At 43.7% G+C, this 17,407-nt stretch overlaps 1 protein-coding gene across 14 annotated transcripts in view; it reads right to left on the bottom strand.

The window, feature by feature from the left end:
• Positions 1–592: 592 nt before the first annotated feature.
• The window catches only part of LOC146173480 (zinc finger Y-chromosomal protein-like), a 35,810-nt gene continuing 18,995 nt past the window's right edge, over positions 593–17,407 (bottom strand). For 13 of the 14 annotated variants that reach the window (XM_084583480.1, XM_084583491.1, XM_084583481.1 and 10 more), the window contains 4 exons: positions 14,126–14,291; positions 10,186–10,565; positions 4,986–5,151; positions 593–2,234 (listed from right to left, as the gene is read on the bottom strand). In XM_084583480.1, coding sequence (XP_084439606.1) covers positions 1,889–2,234; positions 4,986–5,151; positions 10,186–10,565; positions 14,126–14,291 — 1,058 coding nt within the window. In that variant the 3' untranslated portion in view covers positions 593–1,888. Of the gene's footprint in view, positions 2,235–4,985; positions 5,152–10,185; positions 10,566–14,125; positions 14,292–17,407 lie in introns of those variants that run through there. The other variant, XM_084583493.1, reaches the window with a different exon arrangement.

The raw sequence follows: 17,407 nt of genomic DNA, 5'->3' as shown, positions 1-17,407 counted from the left end.
CAATGTCGTGTGCAGGGGAAGACGACGAGTCGTGCACCCACGGATTAGAGGCTGGCAGGTAGCCCTTGGCTTGTTGCGGCCTCTTCCGCCAGATGGACGGTGTGGTGCTGGATCACAGGAAATCACTCAAATGGGCCTTTCAAATCAATGAGTTATCAGTTTCTGAAACAATGCCAGAGTGGCAGCAAGCATACATTTGTCACGCTAAAGAAGGTAACATTCCTGCAGGCACTCAATCAATAGCATGTCTCTTAGCATGTGTCTTAACTCCTTCCTTGAACAGAGCAGAATAACAGGGACCTGCAAGGATGTAGTCAGGCGAACACTATTCAACAATACTATTAGGCACCTAAAGCATCCACACTTGCTTACTATCACCAAATTTTTGATAGAGTCAGTCGCGGCGCAGGTTCAGCAGAGTAAGCAGCCAGCATTTCTTTTTGCAACTTCATAGTAAAGCAAATGACAGGATATTGATGATATCCACTCAGTTATGTACGATAAAAAATGGTCTGCTTATACAAGCATAGCGAAACAGCCCAACTCGAAATGAGAGTTAAGGCATGCGCTTCCTGCACCACAAGGCATAAAATCCACACAAAAATGCTCTTTATTCTCTTATGCAAGGCTTTGGACCACTAAACACGGAGAGTTCTGTCCCACACTGCTTTCATGTGACTCCACCGAAGATGCGTGCATGAATTCTCTGATAAAAACATCAATGTTTGATACTCACCCGGAATTCTTAACATGTACGAACACTGTACAGAAGACGGGCACCTTTCTTTTCACCTTCATTGAAAAGCAGCTGCCATGGCCAGGGTTCGATCCCGCATCCTCGGGTTCAGCGGTCGAGCCCCATAACAATTGTTAAAAGCGATTAAGCTTGTACTGGAGATACTATATAACCCCCCATAATCAAGATTACAGGGAGTCATATCTTCAACATGTGATGGGCAGTTTTACCCTGCTTTATACCGTTTGCTTTTGCCGGTCCTATATGGAACCCCTTAGACAGACTTGCTGGCGTTATGATGTCCCATGTGAAAAACCACTGACTGCCCACTAACCCCCAGCACCCCTTTCTCTCTTTCTGCTTTCACTCCCAACTTCTTCCCTTCCCTTATGGTGTGGTTCAGGTGTCCACAGAACACGTGTGACAAATACTGTGCCTTTCCTTTCCTGTGAACCATTATTATCAACTTTCATGTACCAACGTACCCCATTAACCCACTAAACACACACTGGGGCTTGGATCAATTTAGTCCATTTAGGGCTTTTGACAGTAAATTGTGCCCTTTAATTTCTTCAAGAGCACTTTTCATATCTTCTGAGAAATTACACACAAGGACCCATGAATGGGAGGATATTGAGGCATGTGTAGACAACCATGTAACATTTATATAGCTTCCTGGATGTGAAGTGGAAGCAGTCATGTTTAATTCACATGTTTAGTTTCCTTCCAGTAAAAATTTCTAATTCAATTCTTGGTTGATACAGATATCTTCACACCGCTGGACACACATTTTAGAAACTAGGTTTTACCCTGTATACACGTGCCCTGAACTATGAGTTCCTCTCGTGTTCTGAGTGACAATAACCAGCTTCTGGTTCCTTTCCCTACAGCTCTTTTTCATGTTGTCCCTTTAGCACGGATGTATCTCTCCCTGAATGACACCTTGCTGGCCACGTTCCAAATAGATCTTCTTTCTTCCTTCCTTCCGTATCGTCCCTTATGACCATATCTCTCATTCGATATCTACTGCTGGCTGTCTTCACCTTCAGAACCATGCTTCGCAACCATGTACTTATTAAGATGGGTTGCACAGGTCATGCCTTTGCCATATTGTGGGCAGTGCAGTGAATACTGGCGACGGTGCACCTCTTTCTAGTGATGCTTGAGGGGGCCTTTTTCTTCGAAACGCAACTCACACTGAGAGCAGGGGTAAGGCCTTTCACTGTTGAGCTCGGTAGAAGAGATGTACCCCTTTCCACAGAGGGGACACACGTGCAAGGCTTCACTGTCACCCAGGTGCCGTCTGCGGTGGCGTGCTAAATAAACCGAACTAGCAAAGCACTTGCCGCATTTGTCACACTCATAAGGCTTCTCTTCCGTGTGGACTGTTGTCATGTGCAAAGTAAGAGTACCCATCTGTGCGAAGGCCTTCTGACACACCTTGCACACAAAGGGGCGCTTGCCAGTGTGTGTCCTCTCGTGATTGATCAGAACATCCCTGGAAGAGCAGGGGGGGAGGGGAGGAAAGAGAAACTTATGAGCATGGCAATGCCATCGAAAGCATGCAAGTCAAAAACAAGAATACCCTTTCTGCACAGCACCGCTTGCTACATAAGCTGATGAAGTCAGCACTGTACATTTAATGACGAAGTGCGAAACAAGTGGACACAGTGTCCAGGGATTGGGGACCGCATAAGTAAGCCAACAGCATGCTCAAGGTATTTTATGGTAACGTTAAAAGGGACCGTATTAACATTGCACTGGTTATCATTCTAGTATAATCATGATGCGATAATTTTTCCATTTCATTTAATTTTAGCATCTTAAAGGTCCCTATAAGGGTGTTACATAAAGAGTGAGGCAAAAATAAAATAAAATAGTTTTCTTTATACATTATGTGATTATGTGGAATATGAGAGGTAATGGCAGTGACGCGGTGAAGAAGGTCGTCCCAGTCAGCTGCTATTCTCGCAAAGACCGACATCGAACAAGTGGTGGCAAAAACAAATAGTCGCAAAGCTTAAATCTGTTTAAAGTGTGGTAAGAAAAGTCTGAAGCAGGCACACAGATGCAAGGTAACGGTTGTGATAGAGACCTAGACTGGAAATAGGATGCCAAAAGAAAAGCTGTAGATCGTATTGGTGTTTTATAAGGATGAAATGCTGTCGCCGCATGAGTAGCACAAATGTATAACATGAATAAGTTTATAATGGTATATTTTGGAGCATGATCCGCAAAATTTCTACAGGGATTACGTTCTGCTGCCCAGTGAAGTACTGCATGTAGGCTCTAGCTTTGTCTGCATAGACGTTAGTTTTGCTCGAGTACATAATACCAGCAAAAGGTTCAATAACAGGAAATCAATTCAATAGTTTCAGCCCATTTTTACTTTACCACCCCTTTGCTGGTGGCGAAGTCTCATATTCTGTATTGCATAACCTAACCCTACAATCTTGCATTGATAATTTGGGCCCAGTGGTTCATTAACAGAAGCGTAATTATCCATATACAGTAGAACCCTGCTATATCAAACTCGGATGCAGTAAAGTGAAACTGAAATCCCAGTTCATCTTCCATAGACGACCGTAAATTTTTCCCCCTTTATAGTAAAGACATTTTTGGTAAAAATCGGTTACAGTAAAGTGCATCTGGCCGCAGCGACGACTTTACATGAAATTACACCGCCGTAAGCGTGCTACCGTAAATCGCAATGGAATTTTTTTTTTCGAAAAAAAAAGGGGGGGAAAAAAGATTTTTTTTTTTTTAAATGGCTTTATGACAGGGCTTAGCAGCATCCAGGAGAAGCCAACTTTACGTAGGTCTTGAAGATATGAGGAAAAGCATACAACGCGCACAGAGAAAAACAAATAGCAAAGCTCTCTTCAAATATGGAAAGAAGGCGGTGCGGTCCGTTCACAAAGTAAGAGTAAAAGTACAGCGAGAAATAGGGAAGGAAAGAAGCGGATGAAGATTTGAAGCGCTATACAACACGAACCACAAGGCAGTGGTGGAAAGTGGAGGTGAGAAACGGAAGGAATGGCCGAAAATGTGCAGTACTATGCAACACGAAGCACGAGGCGGCGATGGCAAGAACTTATTTTTTTAACGGAAAACACCGCCTTCTTACATATTTGTAGAGAGCTCTACTTTTTTTGTTTCCCCTGCCAACTGCATGCTTTTCCTCACTGCTTCAAAGCATATATAAAGTTAGCTTCTCCTGAACGCTGTAAAGCCCTCAGTGGAAAAGCCGTCTAAAGAAACACTCGGTGGGCAGTCTTGCAGCGGTTGACTGTCGCGCATTTTTCATCTATTACCTTTTAAAAAACAAAAACAGTGGATGATGTCGTGTTCATGCAAGGCTTTGGATTTCACTTCAAATCGAACTCAGTTGTACTTGTAGGTTGCCCTCATGCTTAAATGTAAAGATGTAAACGAAAAAAATATTACTAAAAAATGGCACGAAGAGATGACAAAAAAGAGATGGAAGGTAGTTTAGAGTGCTTTTTTCCATTAGGCAATCAGACGTGTTCAGTAAGTAGCCATTTAATTACCAGACAGCATCTTCCGGACTATGCCATCACTAACAACTGATAAAGAGAGCCTGATATAGTAAATATTTTTTTTGCTGGTCCCAGTGACATTACTATAGAGGGGTTCTGCCGTATACATTTCTGCCATATAACAGAAGAAATTTCGAGAACAATCCTTCATTCTGTAGTAACCGGGTTGCCACTTTCAGCACCACCACCACACTCTCTTCCCAATGCACATTCCAGAGTCGAAATCCCCAAAAGGCTATAATTCTCATACTGTATACATCACCTGGACCCATTGTTCCGAGCTTGCATACTTTCCAGAAGGGTTGTTTTCATATGCCTGACGGAAACACCAAAAATGGTGACAGCCAACCTGTCATCCGGTTCCCGCGTTTCCAAGAATCAAATCGCACGAGGTCAGGGCAATGACACTTCTGAAAACAATGCAACCTCAGAATATGAACCCTGTTGCAATATCAATGATATACAAGCTGTGAGCTCAATAGAGAGTTTTATTTTGCCGTGATCCACCACCGTGCGTTCCACAACGCATGCCCGAACCCCCTTGATGCCAATAGATGGCGCCACATACTGGATGTTGGCACATAGACCTGCCGCGTCGGGACCAATCAGCTTCTGCGCCCCACCCACGCGCGGTAGAGGGTCACGGTGGAGGATCGCGGTAAGCTAACTCTCTCTACTGTCTGGCTTACTTCCTATTTGATGAGTATGGACAGTAGACACAGCAGAACCTCCCCTTTGGGCCCTGTGGGTGTTCGCGTTGTCGGTGCACTTCCAAGAGGGCTTGCGAAGGAAACTGCTCGCCACACGCATCGCATCCAAAGGCCGAGAAAGATGTGGTCCCACCATCTCCATCCTCTGCAGGGCAGGACCAGAGAACAAGCAGCTTTTCATTTCAATTACTTTAAGGACCTCTTTTCAGGGACATTATATAAAGATTGGGTACAAACTTTTTTGGTTGAAACGGAAAGTATGTTATGATGGGGAAGTACAGCTTAGTCGACCTTGAATGCAGGATTCACTTTACATTGGTCACCCTAACACCAGATGAGGTATGTTACTTCCTATCACAAAGCGTCTTTACTTATTTTTAAACTTTTTGAGACATATGCTTGCATAGTACTTGCACTTCCATGAATAATGCAGATGAAATGCTTTTGCAAATGACTCCAACATCTGCAGTTTCCTCGAAGAATAATCTTTCTGAATTTCATGAAAAGCAGACTACCTAATCTTTCATCTAACTGTTAACTGCTCCATACTGGGAGCATTGCATTCACTAAAGAAAGGCAGACATTTATGATGATTATAAACACCACAAAGATTTCAAGGTGACACATGTATCAAAAATATTGAGAAATATAATATGCACATTCTTGAGATCAATTCACATGACAAATAATATGAATACATGAGCATTATTTGAAACATCCTACAATGAGCAATTCACTGATAGTGAAGTACACTTCATCACTTCAGTCCCACAAAACTGTGAACACGGTACACAATGTTCTTAAAACAGTTTGCTATGTCACAGGCACAAGCTCTTGAAGAGTAACAGAATGTGTGAGAAAAGAAAATTGTTCCTTTATACAAACATGCATATGTACTCTGCCAAAGGAATGAAGTACAGTCGTTCCCAGATATATCCAATTATCACATATACTGAACAGTAAAACAACTTTCCTGATAATCAAATGCAAAGGTCTAGTGCAAGTGAACATATTTATCGAACAGTGGCAGAAAAATATTTGATATATCCAATGATGTACTGCGCTTCTACAAGTGCGTTTTTCTTATTGGTTGTCCCCCGATAACTTTTTATGCACAGAGCATTGTTGGGTACAGCACTGGGCATCTACTGCCTGCGCATAACATAGAACGAAGCAATAAAACTGTGTGACGTGAGGAACACGCCAAGTGATTGGTGGCAGTCTTTGGTATGATGGCGCCATTTTCCATTTAACACTGCTCACAAGAGCAGCATTCAGTACAACCTAGTCGACAGAAGGCTATCAACAACTTTCACCACGCTTGCTTTGCTATCAAAACACTGCAAAAAATCAACTGTACATTAACCTTAATGGAATATTACTGAGCTTATAGTGCACCATTAACATGTTTAGGCCTACGCTAGGCTCCCCCATGGCTAGTTACAAAAACACTGCCTGTTGTGCTTCGAACCCAACGTCCGCTAGGCCTTGCGACGCGATGCAAGCACTCTCAAGGATGGCACATCGCTAACTTATATTCGTGGTGATGGTGCACCACACTTTTACTCCTAGATCAAGTCACAAATTTTATTCATTGCCATGTGCTATACGCAGCAAATTTTCGATATTGAACTATTACACAAACTTAGCATTTCACATATCCAGGATTGACTATATTTACATGGTTGTAAATTCTGCATTCTGGTGGCCTATCAAAAAAAGTAGTTATGGTTTAGCTCTGGTTAACACTAGTTGAATTGCGAATTTTCTTTTGCCTGCTACATTATTCCCCTATCACGCCCTATCAGTGTAAGGTGCTACATTATTGGGGACACTTAAGCTAATCCTTTGAGTGTATGACGCGAGAACACAAGCTACCAGCCCACATATAAAGTCATGCTTCAACCAAGCCGTATGGACGTGCCTGCGTGTCGTAGGGGTAACAAGAATGCAAACTGTTCTGGCAGGCTGATCCTGATATAACCGACCCGAGTTGGCAGCTCCTGCCCGTGGCATAGGGGTAACATGAATTCAAATGTCATGGCAGGCTGATTAAATTGGTTCACAGGAAGGGAAAGGCGCAATAACTGTCACACTTGCTCTGTGGACACCCGAACCGCGCCGTAAGGGAAGGGAGGAAGGTGGGAATGAAAGTGGAAAGAGAGAAAGAGGAGCCGTAGTGGAGGGCTACGGAGTAATTTCGACCACCTGGGGATCTTTAACGTGCGCTGACATCGCACAGCACACGGACGCCACTTCGTTTCGCCTCCATCGAAACGCAGCCGCCGCGGTCGGGTTCGAACCCGGGAACTCCGTTTTTTTTTTTATGAGGAGACCATAGCTATGCATCTTCACGGCGTAGCTGTGGCCACCTGAGGTCTCGCTTTGGCTGTCGTAGTATTGTTTTCTCAATAATAATAAAAAAATAAAAACAACTTTCCAAGGCCTAAACCTATTGTCCTCAACCATAACACTGGCTTTCCTACAACGGCAGTGTGAGCATCCAATATGAAATTCTTAACCAACAAGCAGCTAGCACCAAAACATGTAACAACTTCAATTACGGATCATTGCTTAAAAATGAAACTGTCGTGCTTTCTTGTGTTGAGAATTATTTCAAAACAGCACTAGAACACAGAGAGACAGAAAGAGACCAACACACATTAATAATGTTCAACCAACTCTCCCAAGAAGCCACTCTGCTTGGGTTGAAAAAGTCGGGAGAAAAAAGTCGCAATATACTTCACGTTGTCAAGTATCAGCATCGACAGCCTTCCAAAAACTTGGTCCAGAGCAGCTGTTGCTGTAGTTTTGGTGAATGCTCACTTGACTGAGTCCTGGTCATTGTGCCATGCGGCAGCTCGTTATGCTTGATTTTAAAAAAACCCTAAACTGCACACAGTTCACATTTTTTTCACAGTCACTTCCAAAAACCGTTAACAATGAATGGCCTTTCTGGAGAGCTTCCGATATCATCATCAGGCTGATGCATTCTCTGAAATGTCAAATACACAGATGCAGTTAAACTCTGAACAAGTAGCACATGATCATACGATCAAAAAATTCATCATTGAACTAGGCTACCCTATGTTACATTTAAATTTCTGGATATTTTGGCACAAATGCCTTTTAGGGTTCACTCAGCGACCAAGAACCAAGAGAAGTAAGGCGAAGTAACAAGTTCTACTAGTTAAACATTAACTCAGCCGTCATTTAAGACAATCCAGGAATAAACGTAACAGGCAACTTTGCTATTATATATGGTGAAGCCAAAGTAAAGGTAATGAATAACAAGCCACAAAACAGATTATGGAACATACAGCAGCACCTATAGGAATTTTCTTCACAAGTTGCTGGCTTCATAACATAAGTAAAGTCCCATTATCCTTAATTTCTTATTCTTTTCATCTTGCTGGAAGCTTTTGTGTGTGCCTTTTAAGAAATGTATGTTCACCAAACGTCAACCTTTGACTACCCACTATCTGAAAAGCAAAGCAATGACTATTACACTTAATTAGCAACAATCACTTTGGGACTCACTCAAATGGACCTTTCAAATCAACAAGTTAATAATTATCAGTTTCTGAAACAATGCCAGATTGGCAACAAGCATACATTTGTCTTGCTAAGAGAGGTAACATTCCTGCAGGCGCTCAATCAATAGCAAACACTTGTCTCAAGTCTTTCCTTGAATAGAGCACTTAACAGGGACCTGCAAGGATGTACAGCCAGGTGAACACTATTCAGCAATACTGGACACCTAAAGCATTCATACCAGCTTACCGTTCAGCAAATGGTTATGTAGACAGCAGCATCACATTTTTGATAACATCAATCACTGTGCAGATTCAACGGAGCAAGCAGCCAGCATTTCTTTTGCGACATTCTAGTAAAGTAAATGACAGCATACTGATAAGGTATCAATTACGTATGATAAAAAATGGAATGCTTGTACAAGCATAGCAAAACAGCACGAAAACTACCAATGAGAAGTAAGGCACGCACTCCCTGGTCCACAAGACATAACAGCGAAAGAATAATGCTCCCGCGTTCGCTTGTGCAAGGCTTTAGACCACTAAGCACGGAGAGTTCTGCCCCACGCTTTCATGTGACTCCACTGAAGACGCGTGCATCAATTCTCCGACAAAAACATCAAATTTTGATACTAACCTGGAGTTCTTTAACGTGCACTGACACTGCACAGAACACAGGTACCTTGCTTTTCGCCTTTATCGAAAAGTGGCCGCCGTGGCCAGGGTTCGATCCTGCATCCTCGGGTTCCGCAGTCGAGCGCCCTAACCATTGCTAACACTAATTAAGCTTGCACTGGAGATACTACATAACCACCCATAATCCAGAATACAGGGTGTCATATCTTCAACATGTGAAGAACAGTTTTACCCTGCTTTATATTGTTTGCTTTTGCCGGTCCTATATGGAACATCCTAGACAGATTTGCTTGCGTTATGATGTCCCATGTCCACTGATTAATGAACTTTCATGTACCAACGTACCCCATTAACCCACTAAACACATATTGGGGGCTTGAATCAATTTAGTCCATTTAAGGCTTTTGAGTGCAAATTCTGCCCTTAAATTTCTTCAAGAGCACTTTTCATATCTGCTGAGTAATTACACACGAAGACCCATGAGAGGGGCAGATATTGAGGCATGTGTAGTTGTGTAGACAACCATGTCACATTGATATTCCTGGATGTGAGATGGAAGCAGTCATGTTCAATTCATACTTTTACTTTCCTTTCAGCAAAATTTCTCATTCACTTCTTGGTTGATATAGATATCTTCACACCACTGGACACACATTTCAGAAATTGGGCTTCATCTTGTATACATGTGCCCTAAACTCCGAGTTCCTCTCGAGTTCTAAATGACAATAACTAGCTTTTGGTTCCTTTCCCTAGAGCTCTTCTTTCTTTCATGCTGTCGGTTTTGCAAGAATGTATCTGTCCCTGAATGATATCTTGCTAGTCCCATTCCATGTAGCTCTTCTTTCTTCCTTCCTTCCTTTCATGTCGTCCTCTATGGCAGTATCTCTCACTTGATATCTACTGCTGGCTGTCTTCCTCTTCAGGACCGTGCTTCGCAAGCATGTGGTTACTAAGACGGGTTGCAGTGCTCATGCCTTTGCCACATTGTGGGCAGTGCAGAGGATACTTACGACCGTGCACCTCTCTCTCGTGACGACTGAGGCGGCCTTTTTCTTTGAAATGCAAATCACACTGGGAGCAGGGGTAAGGTCTTTCACTGGTGTGCCTCAGAAGGTGTCTGCTGAGCTCGGTAGAAGAAACGCATCCCTTTCCACACTGGGGACACACATGCGAGGCTTCACTGTCATCCAGATGCCGCCTGCGGTGGCGTGTTAAATAAATCGAACTAGCAAAGTGCTTGCCACATTCGTCACACTCGTAAGGCTTCTCTGTCGTGTGGACTGTCATGTGGAATGTAAGAGCAGTCATCTGTGCGAAGGCCCGCCGACACACCTTGCACACAAAAGGGCGATCGCCAGTGTGGGTCCTCTCGTGCTTGGTCAAAAGATCTCTGGGTCGAAAGGGAATAAAAAGAAGCAAGGGGAGGAGGAGGAGGAAAAAACTTATGAGTATGACAATGCCAACGACAGTCTGCACAGTACCACTTGCTACACATGGCGATGAAATAAGTACAGTACTTTTAATGACTAAAAGCGAGACAAGTGGACGCAGTGTCTAGGAATTGGGGATCGCATAAGTAAGCCATCAGCATGCTCAAGGTATTTTGTACTAACATTAAAAGGGATTGTATTAGTTTCGCACTAGTTAGCATTGTAGTATAATCATAATGCAATAATTTTTCCATTTCATTTTTGAGTACTTTAAAGGAACACTGAAGAGAAAAGTCAAGTGGAGTTGCATCGACAGAATACAAGTTCCTGATCACAAAGAGACAACTCTTACTGAAAACAAAGTTCTAGTAAGGTAGAAAAGAGCATGAATAGAGACACAAATATCACTGCCAGAACCGAAACTGTCGAAGCAGGCAACTGCGAGTTACGTGACACGCAATGGATCTCGGAGGCTGACAAATTTTAATTATGCAGCATGTTTGAATCGAGTAGTAGGTTTTGTCTCGAACATAATAACATGCTTTTGTCACTTGGAGATGACGGCGAAAAGGCAACTGAAATGGGACAAGGCAAGGAGAAATATACTTGGCGCTGCCACAAGCGGCGTTGATTTTAGTTTCGGGGATATTCAGGCACAGGCGTGCTCGCATAGTTTGGTTTTCAACGTACAGCTGAAACAGCTAAGTGCTCTTCGGAAGATCATGTTTCGCCGAGCACCTGCGACATATTTTCGTTGACGTTACTGCAGTCTACCTTACGCTAGACCATTGCGCGCTGCTTTGTGCCCCTGTTCCTGCCGCCAGAGTGCTCTTAATTGTCACGAAACTCCTCCATAACGCTATGGGAGAGGTTCATATACCGCCCACGCCTGCCACGCCGCCACTGGGCACTAAAAATGCGACCGAGAAAGTCTCGTCGTTTCGTTTTCCTGCTAACAAGGAGCTGCCAGAAAAATGGAAGCGTGCAAATACCGCTGGAAGAGACTGGTAACTTCACTTTTGATTCTAAATATGCACGTTTGCAGAAATTTTATCAAAGCATCCATACAATGCAGGAAAGCGAAAATTACCTGAATAAAAATAGAAACATGCATATATTTAGTCACACAATATTCAGTTGCCTAACATTACCATATTTTGTATAATTCATAACCAAAGTTGGTCAAAACAGCTAAGAAGATAAGCGCAGCACTCCATCTTTTCGTCCTTATTAATTCCCTGTGCCTCGAAAAATTTTTGACAGCAAAACCAATTGGACATCCCTTCTTTCCAGTCATCAGGCAACAATATATAAAATTTCTAAATAATATGAAAGGTCGACCGACCATCCTTTGTTCGATCTTACGTAGAAACACCCTGTATAAAATTTTGAATTAGAGGTGATGGCAGCATCGTGGTGGAGAAGGTCGTCCCAGTTAGCTGCTATTCTTGCAAAGACCAACATCGAACAGGTGGCGACAAAGACACATAGTCGTAAAGCTTAAGTCTGTTTAAAGTATGGTAAGAAAGGTCTGAAGCAGGCACACAGACGTAAGGTAAAGGTTGTGATAGAGACCTATACTGAAAATGCGATGCCAAATCAAACAAGCTGTAGATCGTATTGGTGTTTTATAAGGATGAAATGCTGACGCTGCATGAGTAGCACAAATGTATAACACGAATAAGTTTAAAATGGTATATTTTGGAGCATGATCCGCAAAATTTCTACAGGGATTACGTTCTGCTGTCCAGTGGAGTACAGCATGTAGGCTCTAGCTTCGTCTGCATAGACATTAGTTTTGCTCGAGTACATAACACCAGCAAAAGGTTCAATAACAGGAAATCAAATCAAAGGTTTCCGTCCATCTTTACTTTATCACCCCTTGGCTGTTGGCAAAGTCTCATGTTCTGTATCGCATAACAAACTTATAATCTCTTGCACTGCCAATGGGCCCAATAGTTTAAAAACTGCTGCCTAATTATCCATATACAGCAGAACCCTGCTATATAAAACTAGGATATAGTGAAACTGAAATCCCAGTTCAACTTCCACAGACGATCGCACATTTTTCCCCTTTATAGTAAAGACATTTTTGGTAAAAATCGGTTATAGTAAAGTGTATCTGCTGCAGCAACGACTTTCCGCAAATTTATACCACTGTACGCGTGCTACCGTGAATCGCAAAGTAATTTGTTTTCGAAAAAAAAACACAGAGTATTTCTTTAAATAGTTTTATGACAGGGCTTAACAGCACTCGGGAGAATCCAACTTTACGTAGGTATTGAAGCTGTGAGGGAAAGCACAATGTGCAGGGAGAAAAACATAGCAACGCTATCTACAAATATGGAAAGAAGGCGGAGCTGTCCGCTTAGAAAGTAAAAAAGTAAACGTACAGCGAGAAATAGGGAAGGGAAGAAACGGGTGAACATTTGCAGCACTGTTCAACATGCAAGACAAAGCAGTGGTGGAAAGATGTGGAGGCGAGAAACAGGGAAGGAACGGCCGAAAATGTGCAGCACTGTGCAACATGAAGCATAAGGTGGCAGCGGCAAGAACTTACTTTCTTAACGGACAATGCCGCCTTTCCATATTTGTAGAGAGCTTTACTTTTTTTTCCCCTGCAAGCTGCATGCTTTTTCTCACGGCTTCAAAGCATACGTAAAGTTGGCTTCTCCTGAACGCTGTTAAGCCCAGTGGAAAAGCCATCTAAAGAAACACTCTGTGGGCAGTCTTGCAGCACTTGACTGTCACGCATTTTTCATCTATTACCTTTTAAAAAACGAAAACGGTGGATGATGTCGTGTTCATGCAAGGCTTTGATTTTAACTTCAAATCGAGCTCAGTTGTACTTGTAGGTTGCCCTCATACTTAAATGTACTTCCAAAAGATGTAAAAAAATATATATATAACTAAAAAATGGCACGAAGAGATGACAAAAGAGAGATGAAAGGTAGTTTAGAGGGCTTTTTTCCATTAAGCAATAAGAAGTGTTCACTCAGTAGATATTTAATTACCAGACAGCATCTTCTGAACTATGTCATCACTAACAACTGATATAGTAGAGCCTGACATAGTAAATATTTTTGCTGGTCCCAGTAACATTACTATAAAGGGTTTCTACTGTATACATTTTTGCCGTATAACAGAAGAAGTTTCCAGAACAATCCTTCATTCTGTAGTAACTGGGTTGCCACTTTCAGCACTACCACCACACTCTGTTCCCAATGCACATTCCAGAGTCGAAATCCCCAAAAGGCTATAATTCTCAGAGTGTACACAGCGCCTGGACCCATTGTTCTGAGCTTGCGTCCTTTCCAGAAGAGTTATTTTCATATGATTGACAGAAAAACACCGAAACCAGAAGTGGCGACAACCAACCTGCCATCCGGTTCCGGCATTTCTACCAATCACATGACTCGAGGTTAGGGCAACAACACTTCTGAAAACAATGCAATCTCAGAATACGAACCCTGTTGCATTATCAATGGTATACAAGTTGTGAGCTCAATGTTTGGCTTACTTCCTATTTGATGAGTATGGACAGTAGGCACAGCAGAACTTTCCCTTTGGCCCCTGAGGATGTTTGCGTTGTCGGTGCACTTCCAAGAGGGCTTGCAAAGGAAACTGCTCGCCACAGGCATCGCAGCCGAAGGCCGCGAAAGATGTGGTCCTACCATCTCCATCCTCTACAAGGCAGGAACAGAGAACAAGCAGCGTTTCATTTCTTTTCAGTTTCCTTAAAGACCTCTTTTCACAAGCTTTTCTGGTTGAAACAGAAGTAGTCATATGTTATCATGGGAAATTACTGCTTAGCCGAGGAAGCACTTTACGTCGGTCACAGCAACACCAGATCAAGTGCGTTACTTCCTATCACCAAGCTTCTTTAGTTATTGTTTCACTTTTTGAAGCATATGCTCGCAGAGTACCTGCGCTTACATGAATAACACAGACGAAATGCTTTTACAAATGGCTCCTACTTCTGCAGTTTCTCAAAGAATAACTTTCCTGAATGCCACAAAAAGCAGACTACATAACCTTTCATCTAACTGCTAACTGCTCCATACTGGGTACACTGTATTCACCAAAAGAAGGTAGACATTTATGATGATTAAAATCTCCACAAAGACTTCAAGGTGACATATGTATCAAAAATGTTCTGAAAAAAGATGAATTCACACCACAGATGAATAATATGAACACATAAACATTATTTAAAACATCCTTGAATGAGCAAATCAGTGATTCTGAATTACACTTCATCACTTCAGTCACACAAAACTGTGAACATGGAACACAGTATTCTCAAAACATTTTGCTATGTCATAGGCACACACTCTCAAAAGAGTAAATGAATGCTCTGCAGTGGCGGTTGTGGACAACATGGGGCGTCCACTAATCCCTGTATCCCTCCCACCCACCTCCACTTCGGAATCAGCAGAAGAGGCTGCAATAGCTGCTGCCACTGCCTACACTGAAGCTCGGTACATTCTTTCCGATTCTAAAACTGCATTGCTAAATTTCGCCAGAGGCAGGATCCATGAAACCGCATTCCGCATGCTAGAATCGGCTTCTCCTGAACCATTCCGCCAAGTGGAGCTGATCTGGGTGCTTGCGCACTCGGGAAATCCTGGCAATGAGGCCCCCAATGTCCACGCCCGAGGACCTATATAACGGGCGGCGGCGAACTCGGGCCTGCACGACTCGAGAGAGCACATGCATACCTTCAGTGAGGTGACGCAGACCTATCGAGTTGAGCGTCAGCTCTATCCCCCACCCCACCCATCCCTTACTATCCACCACCAAATCTTATGGCGCTGCCTGCAGACCCAAACCTTTCCCATGCCCTACCTACTATCCCGCATGCACTCAGGTGCCTTCACCCCATCTTGTGCCTTGTGCTTTCATCCCACTGCTACATTAACACATATCCTGATGGAGTGCCCGGCTTATCCTCTCGCACCGGGCTAGGAGCTCTCCACCTGGGAGGAATGGGAGGCCTTACTGTGCGCAACGGACCCCCATCGGCAGAAGATCGCTATCATGCGGGCCGGGGATGTGCTGCAGCGACATGGGCGGTCACACATCTAGTGCAGTGAAGCAGTGCCTGGCCCGGGCTTGCAGCCCACACCAGTGGACAATAAAGTTTTCTCTCTCTCTCTCTGCCAATGGTGTTTCGAACCCAAGGACTGCTAGGCCTAGTGGCACACTGCAAGTACTCTCCAGGATGGTACGTCGCTAACGTATGTCCCTAGTCATGGTGTACCACAATTTTACTCTAGGTTACGTTACAGGTTACCTCAATCATTTCAATGCTCTATATGCATCAAACTTTTGATATATTGAACTGTTACACGACCCTTTCTGTATTTGATATATCCAGGATAGACTATATTTGCATGGTTGTATATTCTGCATTCTGGTGACCTGTCACAAAAAGAAAAAACAGCTTTTCAAGACCTAAACCCACTGCCCTCAACCATAACACTGGCTTTCCTACAACGGCAGTGTGAGCATCCAATATAAAATTCTTAACTAACAAGCAGCTAGCACCAAAACATGTAACAACTTAAATTATGGATCGCTGCCTAAAAATGAAACTGTCGTGCTTTTTGTGTTGAGAATTATTTTAAAACAGCACTAGAACACAGATAGACAGAAAGAGACAAACATTAATAATGTTCAACCAACTCGCCCAACAAGCCACCCTGCTTAGGGTTGAGAAAGTCTGGAGAAAAAAGTCGCAATACATTTCACATTGTCAAGTATCAGCATAGACAGTCTTCCAAAAACTTGGTCCAGAGCAGCTGTTGGTGAAGTTTTGGTGAATGCTCACTTTGACTTACAAAATATAATGAATCCTAACAACTATTGCAGCATTGACATGCAGAGTAGCTTCTGGTCACTGTGTAAGGGTACGGACACTTTCGGGAGAACGAGCGCGGTGTGCCGCCAGCGGCAGGACGCCCGCGCGGCAGAGAGGCCACATCAGTTTCGCGCGGCGGTCGCCGCGCAGGTGACCGCCGCGCAGGTCACGTGACAGCGCTGATCTCGCCTTGTGTCCGACTGCGTGAGCTGATCTGCTATTTTTTTTTCGGCCGCAGACCGCATTCCAGCTTCTCGTTGTCCCTCGCCATCTACCGCGACGATCGTGTTTGCTCCGCAGCACACCGCTCGAGCATTCTAAACAAGTTTACTGTCCTGTTCACATTTTCCCCGACGTGAATGTTCAGCGGGCGCTCACGTATGAAAACAACTAGCCTGCGAGATCGAATGCTTTGCCGATGATCGCTCATCGGTTGATTTTCGTGTAAAAGGGGAATAACCGAGCAGTCTCAAGAAAGTGTTCCATTATTCGCTCACTGAGGTTAAATTTTCAACACGGAGGCACAAAAGGAGAATGCTCGCTTCGTCGTTGATGGTAGGGAGTGTGCTTGATCGTGGTCTCGCCGCCTCAGCCGCGGGAAGTTAACTTGGGTAGTAGGCACGAGATGGCGACACTGAAGCGCACGTCGCTGAGCCGGACGTCTCTCATTGGCTCTTCCATTTCGCGGCACGCGGCAAGCCGCCGAAAATGGCTCCTCGACCCATTCGGCGCGCGGCAGATCTACCTGCCACCGCTGCAAGTTTTGTGGCAAGCTGCTTGCCGCCGGCGGCATGCTGCGCACGTCTTCCCGCTAGTGTGTCCCTACCCTAATGCCCTAGTTCACAATTCCTGGATATTAAAATACCGAAAACTGCACACAGTTCACATTTCCCACTGTCACTTCGAAAAACTGTTGACAATGGACTTCCTGAAGCGCTT

The sequence above is a fragment of the Amblyomma maculatum genome, chromosome 11 (genome assembly GCF_055883805.1).
Source record: "Amblyomma maculatum isolate TAMU_Amacu chromosome 11, ASM5588380v1, whole genome shotgun sequence".
Classification (NCBI taxonomy): Eukaryota; Metazoa; Arthropoda; class Arachnida; order Ixodida; family Ixodidae; genus Amblyomma; species Amblyomma maculatum.
Note: the sequence above shows the minus strand (reverse complement) of the source record. Positions and strands in the feature narration are given on the sequence as shown.